We start from the raw sequence: 14,997 nt of genomic DNA on the forward strand, positions 1-14,997 counted from the left end.
ACTGCCATATGGGAGCATGACATGTTAGTAACTTCAGTACAATATATATATTCTTTTGTAGTACCCTAATTCAAGTCTCGCTGTCCCTTGAGGAAGCCATTTTGGGTGAAACGCGTCACGTTTGATACTTCCCACTCTTTATTTGGTTCTACCATACATATGTTATCTGTCACAGTCAGCCCTATCTCAGGACTGTTATCCTCAACTAACATCTTGGTAACTACAAAGTAGATATTCTGAATAAATTGTATGTTTATGTTATGGTATCCAATTGTATATTAGTTTTGAGAAATGTATTATTAAATTATTACCAAAATGAAAATTTACATTTTATCTGCCTAAGGTGCCTAAAAAAATCCTTACCTTCTCTTCTCTTTGTTTTAACCCCTTCCCCTATGGTACAATGTTACATTAATTTAGGCTTGCCACCATCTAGGATCACCTACATTCCGTACTGATCCTTCACCTCATGGTTCCCCCTTCCCCCCCTTGTTTTCATTTTTACAAAAGAAACCAGAATGAGTATCGTCACACTGACATGCAGTATTAGAACCTTTGCCTAAGACTTCACATGCTCACTCAGAATTGGCCAGGCTTGTGACATATTTAGGGCCCTTTCATGCTTATGGGGATGTGGAACCAAAATTATTATTATTATTATTTTTAATAATAAACAGTATTTATATAGTGCCATTTATAGGGGGTATGAATCCATATTTTATGCTCATTTGTTTATCCATGCATAATTGAAAGTAATGGAAAAACTAGGGATTTTCCACACACATGTATTTAATGAAATCCGGTCCAGTTTTTAAACAGGAATTCCCAGCAGGATTCTTTTACAAGGAACTGCTGTTGGATTTGTTTAGGGGTCTGTTTAATAAATAATACATGTGTTTTGTGATTTCATGGTTTTTTCAGTGATAATCCTTACAGTGGATTAGTAGACAAATGTTTTACTCGTTATGATTTTAAAAAAATGAACTGTTTATTATTATTAAACAGGATTTTTATAGCACCAACATATTTTGCAGTGGTGTACATTAAATAGGGGTTGAAGATGACAGACTAATACAGACAGTGACACAGGAGGAGGAGAGGAGCCTGCCCCGAAGAGCTTACAATCTAAGAGGAGGGGGAACTCTCACAGAATAGGAGGGGAGATATGAAATGGTGGGAAGTAGTGAGGGTTTTAGGAGACAGAAGAAGACGAGTAGACGAGTGTGAAAAGATGAGTTTTGAGTGACCTTTTAAAAGAAGCAGAAAGTAGGATTCAGCCGAATAGGACGAGGAAGACTGTTTCAGCATATTGATGTAAACCTATGTATTTCTATGAGAATTAATTTTTCATGCAGAGACATATTTTCTCATATTCTCAGCATGGTAACATTTATCTAGGATGACACAGAGCTTGAGAAGTGCATCAGGAGGGCAGGGAGTTAAGCTACATACACACACCAGATAATTGTTCCTCCGAAAAAAAATGATTGGTGAAAATCTAGCATGTGTACAGCGGTCTCCCAACATTGTTTAGCAATCCATAGAGGTGGCTCACTACACCAATGGGACAGCCGGTGTCATTTCCTTTCCATTTTCATAGCACTGAACATGGCTACATGTGCAGAACTTATTTACACTAATGTTACTGGAAGTGACAACGAAAGACTGATTCCAATAACATAAATATCACATGTGAATAACTTGTGTACCTAATGTACCTAAACTCAGAATTTTCACTTTGGAGAACCCTTTTATGTAAGATAAAAATTCTGTTTTGTTTCTTTTTTAGGTGCAACACCCTTTGTTTAAAAAAAAAGGGTGCAGCACCCCCCTATTTCTAGGCTGCTAGAATAAATGGGAGCGCAAAGCCTCCTGGGATACCTATTAAGGCATGCGCAGTGAGATCGGCAATTTTTTTTTCACCTGGGTCGGGTGACGTAGGATGAAGAACCCAGAAGAGAAGACGAAGATGGAGGTGCCCGGAGCACTGGCTCCGGGATGGATGCCAAAACGATGCGGGACCAGATGCCAGACAACCCCGGAGTGATCGGACTGAGATTGAAGGTGTGCTTTTGTTTTTTAATATAGTTCCTCTTTAAGGAAAACCAATGCATGCTGCTTTGTGTGAAGAGAAGCTGTTGCTTACTCAAATATTAGCTACACAATGACTATTAGCAAATACTGTAGTTGGGATTTGCTGCCCCCTTGAGGTTAGAATCAGCATCTGTTCTTTTTCTTTAATAAAACACTGTTATTATCCAGTATTTATATAGCCCCAACATATTATGTAGCGCATTACAATGTCCATAGTCACGTTACTAGCTGACCCTCAAAGTAGCTCACAATCTAATGTCCCTACCATAGTTATATGTCTTTAACGCGGTCTAAGGTCAATTTGGAGGGATGCCAATTAACCTAACCTACCCGGAGGAAACCCACACAGACACGAGGAGAACTGGCCGAGATTCAAACCTGGGACCTAGCACTGCAAAGGCCAGAGTGCTAACCTCTGAGCCACCATGTAAATATCATTCACTACATAGCTACACTACACATGGGTGAGATTGGCACTTTTCTTCTCTTGTGATATGTGATGTATGTATCCCAGGAGGCTGCAGGATTCCTATTCCCGCAGTGGAAAGAGAGGTGTTCTCCCCCCCCAAAAAAAACAAAAATGCAAAACAACCAAAGCCATTTTATATCAGTGGTCGCCAACCTTTACGGACCTACCGATTACTAAATGCACGGCCTCCACAGCGCACATGCTCGGGGAGCCGTGTGTCACTTGGGGAAACTTCCCCTATAATGACATCATGATACCAGAGCCCAGTCTCCCATCGCAGGTCTAGGTGTCCAGAGACCCAACCCAGCGCCCTAAGACTACAATCAGTTAGTAATGATGTGTATGAGTACAGAGCAGCTGGTAATATCTTTCATTCTGACCTAACCATCAAAATACATAGAAGATTCTGAACCCAGAAAATTATCAGCACCACCAAGAGAATGAGGGGGTTTTATCTCCAGCCAGGTAAAATTTCATCTTAGATTGTAAGCTCTTCAGGGCAGAGTCCTCCCCTCCTCCTGTGTCACTGTCTGTATTAGTCTGTCATTTGCAACCTCTATTTAATATACAGCGCTGCATAATATGTTGGTGCTATATAAATACAGATTATTAAGAGTAACAATGGTGATCACAACCTCTTTCCCCTAATAAATAAACTGGTCAGGGCACTGCAGGACAATTTGTATTATTATATAAATAGAGAATTTTGAGCTGTTTCTTATCCTGCCTTCCAGTGACTAATAACCAGGAAGCACATGAAAATGTTTTCTCTGCCTCGGGGAAAGCATGTAGCTAGTGAAGGCAGAGGACTCCTGGTCTGAAGCTGTGGCACCAAGTTTGGGTTCAACATGACAATAGAAAAACTGAGAAACATTAACCTGATTGGCAGACCGACGGAAGTAGAAAGGCGTTTGGAGCGGAAATCAAAAGCATGGTTGGCAGTCCGGCGGAAGTGGGTGGAGTGTGTGGCGGAAATCAAAAGCCTGGTTGGCAGTCTGACGGAAGTGAGTGGAGTGTGTGGCGGAAATCAAAAGCTTGGTTGGCAGTCCGACGGAAGTGGATGGAGTGTGGCGGAATTGAAAGCAGACATTATTGCATTCTGGACGGAAGTGGGGAAAGACATAAGGGACAGTGGGCGGGGTCCATAGGTTTACAGTGAAGAATGAGTGGAGAGTTTGAAGTGAGTGCAGTATACAGGTAGCGAAGTGTCAGGGAACATGGCAGCTGGGGCTCGAAACATTCTACGGAACTGGGCACAGCGCCTTCACTGTCCTCACACCAGGCTCACCGGCAGGAGCTTCTCCAGTGCTGCTCACACTCATGTAAGAGGGCTGGGTGGGCTATTGTAATGGATTTTATTTCAAGTGACAGTGTCATGGCTCTGAGGTGAATATACAGGGGATGAGGGAGAACCCAAGCCCCAGCTTACCTCAGCAGCAGCTATAGAGCTAGGTAATCCTTATAGGATAGTTTCCTGATATCTGCCCCATAGGGTTCCAGCTGTGCTTCATAAAAACAATAATACAAATGTTATGACTGGAATATAATTGTATTACATTGTTATATATTTTGTTATGACAACAGAGGCCTCTCCTCAGCTACAGCTGGGGTTCATGTTTCTCTGACTAGTGATTGTCATACATTTGGGGTTTTGACATTTAGTGTTGGAAGAATGTATTCATTATATTATGTTGATTCAGTAATCAGGAATATTTGTATAAAAGTACAATAAAAATACATACCTGACCTTCTCAGCGCTTTGCATTCGCTAAAATGTGGCTGTCATGGTTACTGCACCCCACCACCATCACAATGATGATTTTTTTTGTAAATTCTTTATTTATAAAACAAATGTGAACACAAAAGTTAAATTGCAGTACAACTAGTTTTGAGAATTAAAAAAAAATACAGCTATAAATAGTGAGACAAAAAATGATAACAAATATTTACATGAAATATGATAAAATAATGACCAACATTGTATTTTAGAGAAGGAGAACCACAAAAACAATATTATTATCCATGAGTAGGGCAGAACCTGCCATGGTTTTCTGATTTCCCACCAGAATGTAGAATTAATATACATTGTAGGTTCATAGTAAATACAGTGAGGGCTCCCATGATCAGACATAGGGACTATCAGAGCAGCCACCCTACAGAAGAATGATATTATTATTATTATTAAACAGGATTTATATAGCGCCAACATATTACGCAGCTCTGTATCACATGGTTCCCTGCATCCTGCAATGTCTGTGGAGGTCTTAAAAAGAAATTCTCCCTCCTAGATTGAAAGCTCCTCGGGGCAGGGTCCTCTCCTCCTCCTGTATACTGTCTGTATCTGTCTGTCATTTGCAACCCCTATTTAATATACAGTGCTGTGTAATATGTTGACGCTATATAAATCCTGTTTATTAATATTATTAAATCCAGGCAAAAATGTAATGCGTATGGGAGCTGCTTTACCTGCCAATAGGATTTTAAGTGGAACAAAACTCCCCAATATAAAATAAATGATCAGACAGGTAGGTGTTTATTGTGAAAAGGGACAGGCGATGTCCGTTCTGCAATAACACGTCTTACCTGCCTGATTGCACCCAGAATATGTGAAAACGCTGAGCTGTCATCTTTGGTCACCTGGAAAACCTAGCAGTCCAGAATAAATGAACACCTGTACATGGTGTTCCTTTACCCCAGCCTGACCAATCAAAATAACCAAAGATTGTCGCCGGGCAGAAGAAGAAAGGAAGATGCGAGGGGGCATGGATAGGTGGGTCCTGCAGCTTTAATTCCTATTTAAATGTCTGTCTATGCAGTTCTGAAATATACACAGCTCTGCCAGGGAGGAGACCCAGACCCAGCACAGACTTCTGGTATAAGATGTAATCCTTGTATATTATTGCATTAGTAATATCATGGAGTAATTAAAGAATGACAAGTATTCTCTTCTATGGAGGATGTAGTTGATTGCAATTAACAATTGCTTTTCATATCTGTATGCCATAGTGGGCACAGAAAATCTTGGTGAGTATACACTGAGGTCAGCATTCTATCAGGGGTTGTGATCCCATTATCTCTGGAACCTGAACCTTGAAGCAGCCCTCTGATCTATGGCAGTGTAAAGGTTCCCCTGATCATGTAAGATAAGCATATGACTACAATCTACTAATATATAACCAGAATGTATGGCACAGGATCTGTGTGTCGGGATCTTGCTTTCAGAAAAAAAAATGTAGATTATTGACTGAGGCAGCAGGTTTTAAACCTAATATTTGTCAATTAAAATTCTATGATTACAGATAGATTCCCGGAATCAGCACCTAGCAACCATCAGAGATTATATATCACAAGGTATCAGGTGTACCTCACAAGTTCTTGTATTGCTGATGGGGGAATTGGGATTTAGACAGTCCCCCGGGTGAAATGTGCATACGTGCATAGCTATGTCCATATGTCAGATAATAGCCGTACTCGTCTCAGGCAGAAATCTGATGTGTACAGCGGTCCCCCGATGTGATTGTGGATTAATGAACCACTGGTTAGGAACAACCGCTGTTCACTCATATGGAGGGGAGCACAGAGGGGTGCTGCGTACTCGTCCTTCCCCCTCCCCTCTCCATAGCAAAGAATGGCGCTGTGTGTGCAGCACTCGCTCATTCATCTATTACTGGAAATGATCCTTTGAGATTGTTTTATTGACAATTATCTAAAGTCATTTTCCTGCAAACCCCCATTCTGTGTGTGTGTGGCATGTGGAATTGGTGTTAAAAAATAAAATATGAAATATGATTATTTTAATCTTTTTTTTTTTAGCTGTGCTCCAACCAAACAGAATTCAGTAGAAATACGATATGCAAACAATTTTACTTGTTTTTTACATGTCTTGTTTTGTGATAAAGAAAGTCCAGCTGTTGTTGTCGTTAGTCACATACTCTTCTCTTGCACCCTGCTGCCCAATTCTGTAAAATGGGGGGAAGTCACTGAGGCAGCTTGAATTTTGGGCTTTAGGATGCTGAGATCCAGCAGTTTTTTCAGTCTAACTGGAAACAATAAATGATGGCCCAAAGGTCATAAATTGGAGAGCACTGCTCGGTATTTCCCTTTGTCCTTCCTCCAGGTTATGTAATAGGGTGATTGGTGGTGACAGGCTCCACTTCAGTTTGGTGATTTAGGTAATTCTAGAAACCTTTTAGTGAATTGTTTGGAATTGTTATCCATAATTTACAGTTTATTCCTTTTTGTCTTCCACAACAGATCCCAGGAAAGTTCTCCTTGTTGAAGAAAGGCCTTGCTCTGTCCTCCCTCTCATTTCTGGCCATTGAATCATACCGATGGAAGTGCAAGCATACTGTGGTGTACGCCAGCATTAAAGGTGCTTTATTTGTGGAGTTTTGAACAATGAGCAGAGATTGTGTTTCAGGTTTCCATACAGAAAAGCTTGCATGAGAAAGAATTTGTCAATCCTCCTCTTGTTTTGTTTTTTTTATAACGATACATAAATAGGCTTATACAGGGTAGGATCTTTTATTACATACAGTGGTCAGCTTTACCCCACTTTCCAAAAAAGAATGGAGCCCGTGTCAATGGGAATTCTTCCAAAATGATTGTGTTCTCTGTTCTAATAATTTTTTTTTTTAAATTGTTTTAAGTTGAAGATGTAAAGGAGCAAGCAGATTATCTACATGGAAGCGGAGAGACTGAGAAGCTTTATGAATTTCTGAGCCAGTTCAAAAACAGGTACAAATGGTTTATGGCTGGTGGAGATGTGAATATTTCAGATAAATATTACAGCGTGTCAAGGTACTAAAAAGAAATAAAAGTAAATACATGACTCAATATTAATTTGTTTGTAATAAGTTCTAGGGTGGGTTTATAATATCTGGATAGAAGTAAAAGGGAGATATTGCTCATGGTAACTAATCAAGTCCAATATTGGATCACCTATACTGTAATTATAATAGGAGATAACTCATCTGTCAGAATTATCATTCTGTAATTCTATGCAAAGCCTGGAATCAAGGAGGCTAAAGTTCCTGGATAGACAAACCTTGTTGTTCAGATTTTTCCAGTGCTTTAAATAATCAGTTGGTAAGCAATTCAAGTACTTGCAAGCACCTACAATTGTGTATGATTCACATCCGCAATCCCTGCGTTGTCTTTCAGACTATACTGAAGGGCCCTGTGCCAGCAGCATACAAGACTGCTACTTACACACAACACAGCAGTAAAAATCAATAGTCTGATCTGACTTCTGCACAGACTTTGCTGTTCTGGTGTATTGGTTCAAAGCTACTATATGTGTTTCCGCAGAAAAACGTAGAAAAATTGGTTTATCTGATTGGAAACGATAGCAGGCTAAACATCTTCACTTCAACTACCATACTGATCATTGTCTGTATGAGCTCTGGACATTCTCTTCCTTTTTGTAACATTGCTTCATTGATTTGGAAAACATTTGTGATGGATGTGATTCAAGTATTGTGATATTCAGTGAAAAAATGCTAACATATGATTACCTCCGTTTTCAGTGAAGATCCTGAACTTTTGTGGAGACTTGCTCGGGCTTCCCGTGATCTGGCTCAGCTTAGCAAGACTCCCGCTGATGTGAAAAAGCGTCTGGTGTATGAATCCCGGGACTTGGCCAAGAAAGCATTGGAACTGAATGAGTCGTGCTCTGCAGCTCACAAGGTTGGTCTGAACTATATATTCTCTGATTTTTAGATTCTACATATTCATTCATCGTAAAATGTCAGATTCGATTTTTTAAAGCTAAGTTAGAACACAGTTTAATGTGGTTGGCCTGTGCCAGCAGCCTGCCAAACATCTACCAAATAAAAACCAAGAGTCACCAGAACAAAAAGTGGGGTTAGCTTCCCCAACTGCGATATAAACAGCAGTGAAAAAACCTGACAATTATTCTAACCTTTTCATATTCTATCCACAAAAAAAAGGTTTACATTGCACAACATTCACATACCACAATACATTTCTTTATCCTTCACTGTCTTCCGCTGCTTTTAAAAGGAAATGTGTAAATATTGTGTAAAGGTCACATGTTGTGATGTTACATCATTTTATAAGATCAGTGTGAGAAATTCTATGATGATCAGCTTACAACATTTTTTGCCCTTCACCAATAAATCATTTTGTTTAATGGATTTGTATTTGTTTCTGTTCCAGTGGTATGGAATATGTCTCAGTGATGTGGGGGATTATGAAGGCATTAAAGTGAAAATTGGGAACTCATACATTATAAGGGACCATTTTCAGGTACAGTAAACTCTTGGACAATAAATAGACACAAATGCAGTGAAGTGATTGGTCCACTCTGCATGTCATGGGTGAGGGTCATGCAAATTGTGATTTCTGTGCATATTTGCATACTGGTGCACAAATAATTCAGACAAAGTCACGATAAAGACTTAGGCAGTCACGCTCCAAGTCTGCAGGCTCATCTAAAGGAAGTGGTATTATACTTATTATGAAAACTTGCTCTTAACCCCCTAACCGCTAAGCCCGTAATTTCTCGCACTAAATATTTTTGCTCTTTTGGTTAAGCCCGTATTTTTCGCCTACACTAAAATCCCCACTTACCTGGTCCCGCTGTGCTAATCCAGCGTCGGTTCCGCTTTTGGAACAGAAATCTAGAAATCAGTGTAACGCTCAGGTGGTTAAATGTCACATCTACTGTTAATTACACAAAAGCATCTTTGGATTTGGGTTCAGCTTATTATAGTGCATTGTAGTTGTGTAATTTTACTTATCATATTGAGTGAAATTCAGGATGATGAATTGTGTTTTTACTGTTGTAATGTTCTTTGCAGAGGGCGATTGAGCTAAACCCAAAAGATGCTACAACCATCCACCTCATAGGCCTTTGGTATGTGATTTTCTGTAAACATTCATCAACAAGTTATTTACATGGCATCATTCTGCAGGCCTCAGATAATAAACTATAAAAAAAAAAGTGGATAGGATTTGGATATGGTAATGAAAGGAATCTGATTGGTAGCCATATCAGATGTTTGACATTTGGTGTAACGTTCTATATTATTTGAAAAGAAAAACCCATTGGGTTAGAGTGAGAGCTAGCTAAGCTCTGCTTTCCATCTCCCAGGACATTGCAGTGATAGCAGCTCTTGTGGCTCCTGACAACCATTAGGATATGATAACCTTAAACATGTAGCTTTAGGAGTTTTTCCATTAACCACAGTGTCTGCCACCATAATACAGAGGACACATTTTATGTCATCTGTGGAAGAAAACACACAGGCAGTGTGCAGGCGGAGAGTGTCAGCAAGATATCACCTTCCTGGTGTCTCTGGATCATCAGATAACCCAGTGCTGACTGACACTACCCTGTCAAGCTCTTCCCCCAATGACAATCACCAGTGAAAAGTCACATCACGTGTTCTGCGTGCACTATGCTATACATTACATCCCCAGACTTCTGAACTCTCTGCACTGTATTGGTAAACAAATGAGAACACATAGAAGTTATCAACTCTTCTCCGATTGCCTGATCCAGGCTTACGTTTTGCTGACATAATGATGGCTGTTGGGGAAACCCTTGCTTAGCGATCACACATTTGTACTATAAATTACTTTGTACCTTGCAGGTGCTACATGTTTGCTGAACTGCCCTGGTATCAAACTAAAATTGCTGCAGCTCTGTTTGCAGCACCACCATCTGCAACCTTTGAAGAGGTAACTTTTCTTGGAACTATTCCCTATTCTTTTCAAAACTAAAATTAATATTTTGACTTTAGATGTTTTGTAAAAAAATGACTCCTCTTTGTGCAAGCTTTTATAGTTTATTTGGCAGAGTTGTTTAAATACCTACAAATACACTACTAATACTGTTATTCTATGTAGCTGCTTGCCTTCAGACTCTCTGTGTAGTTGATAATTGGCACAGCCCCTTCTGAATAAAGGATGCAGAGAAACGGCTGTCAGATCTTGGCTGCATCAGCTGTGTGTATATTGGGGTATTGAGCTTGAAGATTTATAAAATATTTGCCTGTAAATTGGGCCGGCAATAGGCGTTTATTCGTTAGAAGATATAGCATTTACTATTGTGACTTTTGATAGTTGGCCACTAGGTGGCAGAATGAGTCTTATTTTAATATGCATTGAAACCAGCAATGTCTGTGCACAAAAATACAGCCAAATCCATGGCTGAAAAATGTAAATGTATGTGGAGAAGCACCAATTAATGCCAAGCTCTAAGAAGCTTCAAAAGCAAAACCCTGAGAATGTATAAGAAGGAGATAAAATGTGGCCCTAACATAGCGTTTCCCATAAGTCAATCAGCTCTAAGACCCCAACTGGAATATAGAGCCCAGGTTTGGAAAATTACAGTTCTGAAGGAAGTTTAGGGGCAACCAATAAATTACTTAGACAAACTTGATATGTTCAGTTGGTAGAAACCATGCATTTGGGGCATTTTATTAAAGTACTAGAGGGTATCAGTTGCATGGAGACTTCTCAATTTGTTAGGGGTGCTTGCTGGTGTAAGCTATAGAATGTTTTACTAAATGCAATAATGACAAAACTAATAATGTAATATATAAAGGAATGGATGATGTTCTTGCAGATATTTATATTTAGAATTAATATTATTAAAGGTTACAGCTATGTACAGGCATCTTCTCACAGAACCATATCACAATCCACAATTCCAAGTATGACATTTTGTTCAGAGCTCAGCAGAGAGCTACAGATGTGACCCTGAAGATACTGTGGATGTGTCAACTGACTGTTGGCTGCAATCTGAGAATTCTTGTGATAGATCATCTTTTTTTATGTCATTGGCCAGTTTTTGTATAAATGAGTATTTGATGTTGGGTCAAAAACTGTTTGTTTCAAACATATCTGGTGTCTGTATAGTTCCTCTGCGGTCAGTGCACCTGATAATGGTAGTAAACCAACATGTTTCTGCTTTTATTTTAGGCCCTAATATACTTTGAAAAGGCTGAAGAAGGTAAAGTTTACTTATTTTTTCCCTTTTTTTTTTTTAACTACAATGTTAATGTTGTAGATATTTATTGCTTGAAAAGTAATGTGAACCAATCACTCCAGGAACCTTTATCCCCTTAACTTCTAGAGATGTGTTTTGGTTTTGCAGATTTTTGTTTCACACTATACACAGCCCTGCATTTCTAATCTTTTCTAAATGTGGACTTTTTGTGGTAAATATGGATATTTTTATATTTTGGGTAGAGATTATTGCCCTTACAGGTATCTATAAACAAAAGTGTATATGTGATGACTTTAGACCTAAAATATATATTTTAAAATGTAATACCTGTTGTGTGTACTTTACAGCTTTAAATTACATTATTTACTCTTTAAAGTGGATTGAGATTAACATTATGCGCAATAACTGCATAACTGATCACCTTTGTCCTGTTGATCAGCTTCATCATACTGAAATCTGTGACTCCTTCCTCCCAAAGATATTATTGCTCCTTTAACACGCAGTGTGTAATGGGAATTCTGTGTTAGGAAGCCTGCATCACATGTGCCCAAGTATTGTGGGAATTAATTCTAGAAGCTTGCGATTAAGTAGAAAGCAGAATACACAAGCAGGATTTCAGAGCTGAGATGGAGTAAGAACGGCCGAAAAGAAACCGTCTGCCTAGAACAAATATGTCAGTGCCAGTGTATCTCAGAAGAGCCAAGTGTTTCACTGCATTAGATTTTATAACTTTATTTTTTACAGTTGATCCAAACTTCTACAGTAAGAACCTTCTGTACCTGGGCAAGACTTACCTACAGCTGAAGAATAAGGAACTGGCCTTAAATTGGCTGTGCAAAGCCAGAGATTATCTCATACGAACAGAAGAAGATAAAGAGGTAATGAAGCCATGGTTCTCACCTCACATACACACAGATCTGTTTTATTCATTTTGTTTTAATGAAAACCTCAGCAGAACATCTTCAGGGCTAAAACTTAAAGCAGAACTTTGTTTTTAAAATAGAAGTCATATAAAAATGAATTGAACTTTTGCACATTGCTTTTTGCATTACTGCTTACTTTAGATTTAGGAATTAAGCCTGAGAACACAAGTTTTGTTAAACCAATGTGTGCCCAAATGTCATTAAAATGTAAATTCCAATGACACTGCAATCACAGTATGTTCTGTGGAGTCTAATTGTGCAAGGCCTTATGCTTGCCATTACACTGAGGACATCTTGTAGTAAAAATGTGAGGAGTATGAGTACAGTATTGCAGACAGAGTTATTTTCTGTTATGAGTGGCTGGCAGGACTTGTAATGTAAGAAATATAGGGGTGATCATTGCTGTCCCTCTCTTTGAATTTTCTAGTTGGCTGAATATTATTGATTTTTGAGTCTGATTAGGATCAAGTATGCAGAAAGTAAAGACAGATCTACAGACAAATTCCAGGTTAGGGATGCTGAACATATACTGTATTTGGATAATTGTGACAAAAGGCAGCTTTACTATTAATCAGTAAATGTTTTCTTTGGCTATGTATTTCTAATTGTAAGTAATTCCAGTATTGAGATGTTCACATTGACCCAAATCCATTATTTCCTATTTAGAGTTATAATATTGTCCAGTTTTTGTTAGGATAAAGTGTAATACGACTTTCAGAAATATTTTACACTACAATCAAATGATTAACGGCTGAAACAATCCAATTGGCCATAAAATTACACCAAATAGAAATGTGAAAATGAGAGTGTGATGAATGTAGTCACTGAGAAGTTGTATTAGTGACACCATGCACCCTATTGCTATAGGAGGAACATTTGTACAAGGTAATCAGAGATTTGTTTGTTTTTTTAACACTCATCGTCGAGATTATTCACAGGCTGAGCTAATAAGTCTAAATGTATTTCTAATAAAACACTACATTCACCCTGATTGTATTTTATTGCAGGTTCACAAGGAGGCTACTGATCTTCTGAAGTCATTTGGTGAAAAAGTCTGATACTGGATGTGCCCACATTATAGGAAAATTCAACTTATGATACCTAATGTGATTTTTTTACCTTTTAAACTTTTATATTAAACCTGTGGTCACTTTCTAGTTCCTGAAATGTAAGCACACATGTAACATGGACCCCTACAGTGTTCTCTGCAAAACTTTTGTTAAGGTGGGTGTCGGGCACTGTATTGTGAGCCAACTTTTCACTAACCACAAAAAAACAGCCGTTTTGTTACCAAAAAAAGGCAAGCAGTGCACCCAGGAGGTGGGGGAGAACACTGCCCACATATGTATGTTCACAGCCTTGCAAGCTGTAATATGAAAACATGCAGTCTCATTATCTTTCCTTTCTATTCCTCAGCGATTGCCTATCATGATGGTAATTCTCACTGACCACTAGTTATGTATGAGGGGAAAAAGCCAATTTCACTTTTATTATCCATTGCGAAACTTGATCTCTCCAGGCTTTGGTCAGTCCTACAGTACTATATACCGTCCAAGCTTTTGTTGGTGCTTACTGTACACATGTGACTACATTCCGGAAATTGAGAGTAAACACAGGTTGACAATGATATGGCAAAGGGCAGCAGTCTGTCATTAGTGTTATGACACATTGTCTGTTAGTCTTTGCAATGTTATCAAATGCATAACTTTTAGGAGTGGATTATTCCAAATCACATAGGAATGCTTGAAGTTTCCTTACCAAGGCAATGCCAGCTGATGCAAAATTTAGGGAAAGAATGGGGACAATGGTAGCTTGATACACCCTGAAATGTGATTTATGCTTTATTACAATAAACCACTCGCTACAGTTCTTGTAGAATAAGTACCTTATTATCTATAAATAAAATAAATTGCCTACATGTTATCTTCTCCTCCCCCTACTCACAATCTGAATAGCTGGTAATTTCAAATTGCCAACCTGTACTTTGCAGAGGGACATTAATACTGTGTACCCCCTGAGTGTGCACCCACTGGTGGGTAACACATCAGATCATCCTTCCAACGTAGGTTTACTGTAATAGGTGCCATTAACATCTCTGTTATGAATCTTAACATTACCAACAATGCCATTAGACAGCTCCAGATTGCTGGTAATTGCTTAGTGCGATTACTTTTTTGATGAAGATGTTATAGTAACTGGTTTAAGTTACCCAAACAGGTAATATTTTAATCAATGTCTCAATATTTATAATGTATGTTTGTGAAAACACCATTTATATGTTGAGCGTTTTGACTTTTGTCTATATTCTAGACTACATAGATTATTTTGTCATATGATCTGCTAGCTCCTCCCAGATACCATGATTTAGGAAAACTTGGCTCTTTACAATATTCTGGTCCCCGTACTCTTCCTATAACCATGCTGAAAATTACTGACTGACCGCTGTGTAGAAACTTACTAAACTTTCTGCATCAGCAGATATTCAGGAACATGAGGGTTTTCAATGTAAAATACATTTAGGAATTATCATC

The 14,997-nt window shown here is 38.7% G+C and overlaps 1 protein-coding gene across 2 annotated transcripts; it reads left to right on the forward strand.

Moving 5' to 3' along the window:
• The first annotated feature begins 1,929 nt into the window (after positions 1-1,929).
• On the forward strand, positions 1,930-14,332 carry RMDN1 (regulator of microtubule dynamics 1). Of its 2 annotated transcripts, none has more exons than XM_072410968.1 (10): positions 1,930-2,064; positions 6,818-6,935; positions 7,213-7,300; positions 8,092-8,251; positions 8,744-8,833; positions 9,388-9,443; positions 10,183-10,270; positions 11,516-11,546; positions 12,288-12,421; positions 13,474-14,332. In XM_072410968.1, the coding sequence occupies exons 1-10, from the start codon at positions 1,999-2,001 to the stop codon at positions 13,522-13,524; spliced, it is 882 nt and encodes a 293-aa protein (XP_072267069.1). In that variant the 5' UTR covers positions 1,930-1,998; the 3' UTR covers positions 13,525-14,332. The 2 variants fall into 2 exon arrangements, with proteins under 2 accessions (XP_072267069.1, XP_072267068.1); XM_072410967.1 differs by lacking the exon at positions 1,930-2,064 and adding an exon at positions 3,691-3,885.
• The last annotated feature ends 665 nt before the right edge of the window (positions 14,333-14,997 follow it).

The sequence above is a fragment of the Pyxicephalus adspersus genome, chromosome 5 (assembly GCF_032062135.1).
Source record: "Pyxicephalus adspersus chromosome 5, UCB_Pads_2.0, whole genome shotgun sequence".
In the NCBI taxonomy this organism is placed as follows: Eukaryota; Metazoa; Chordata; class Amphibia; order Anura; family Pyxicephalidae; genus Pyxicephalus; species Pyxicephalus adspersus.

Bases quoted from the DNA above. Each gene is read 5' to 3' on its own strand.
- RMDN1 (XM_072410967.1), top strand. From the start codon at position 3,781: ATGGCAGCTGGGGCTCGAAACATTCTACGGAACTGGGCACAGCGCCTT. The intron at 8,252-8,743 runs GTTGGTCTGAAC...TTTCTGTTCCAG, and splicing joins CGTGCTCTGCAGCTCACAAG to TGGTATGGAATATGTCTCAG. The intron at 10,271-11,515 runs GTAACTTTTCTT...CTTTTATTTTAG, and splicing joins CATCTGCAACCTTTGAAGAG to GCCCTAATATACTTTGAAAA.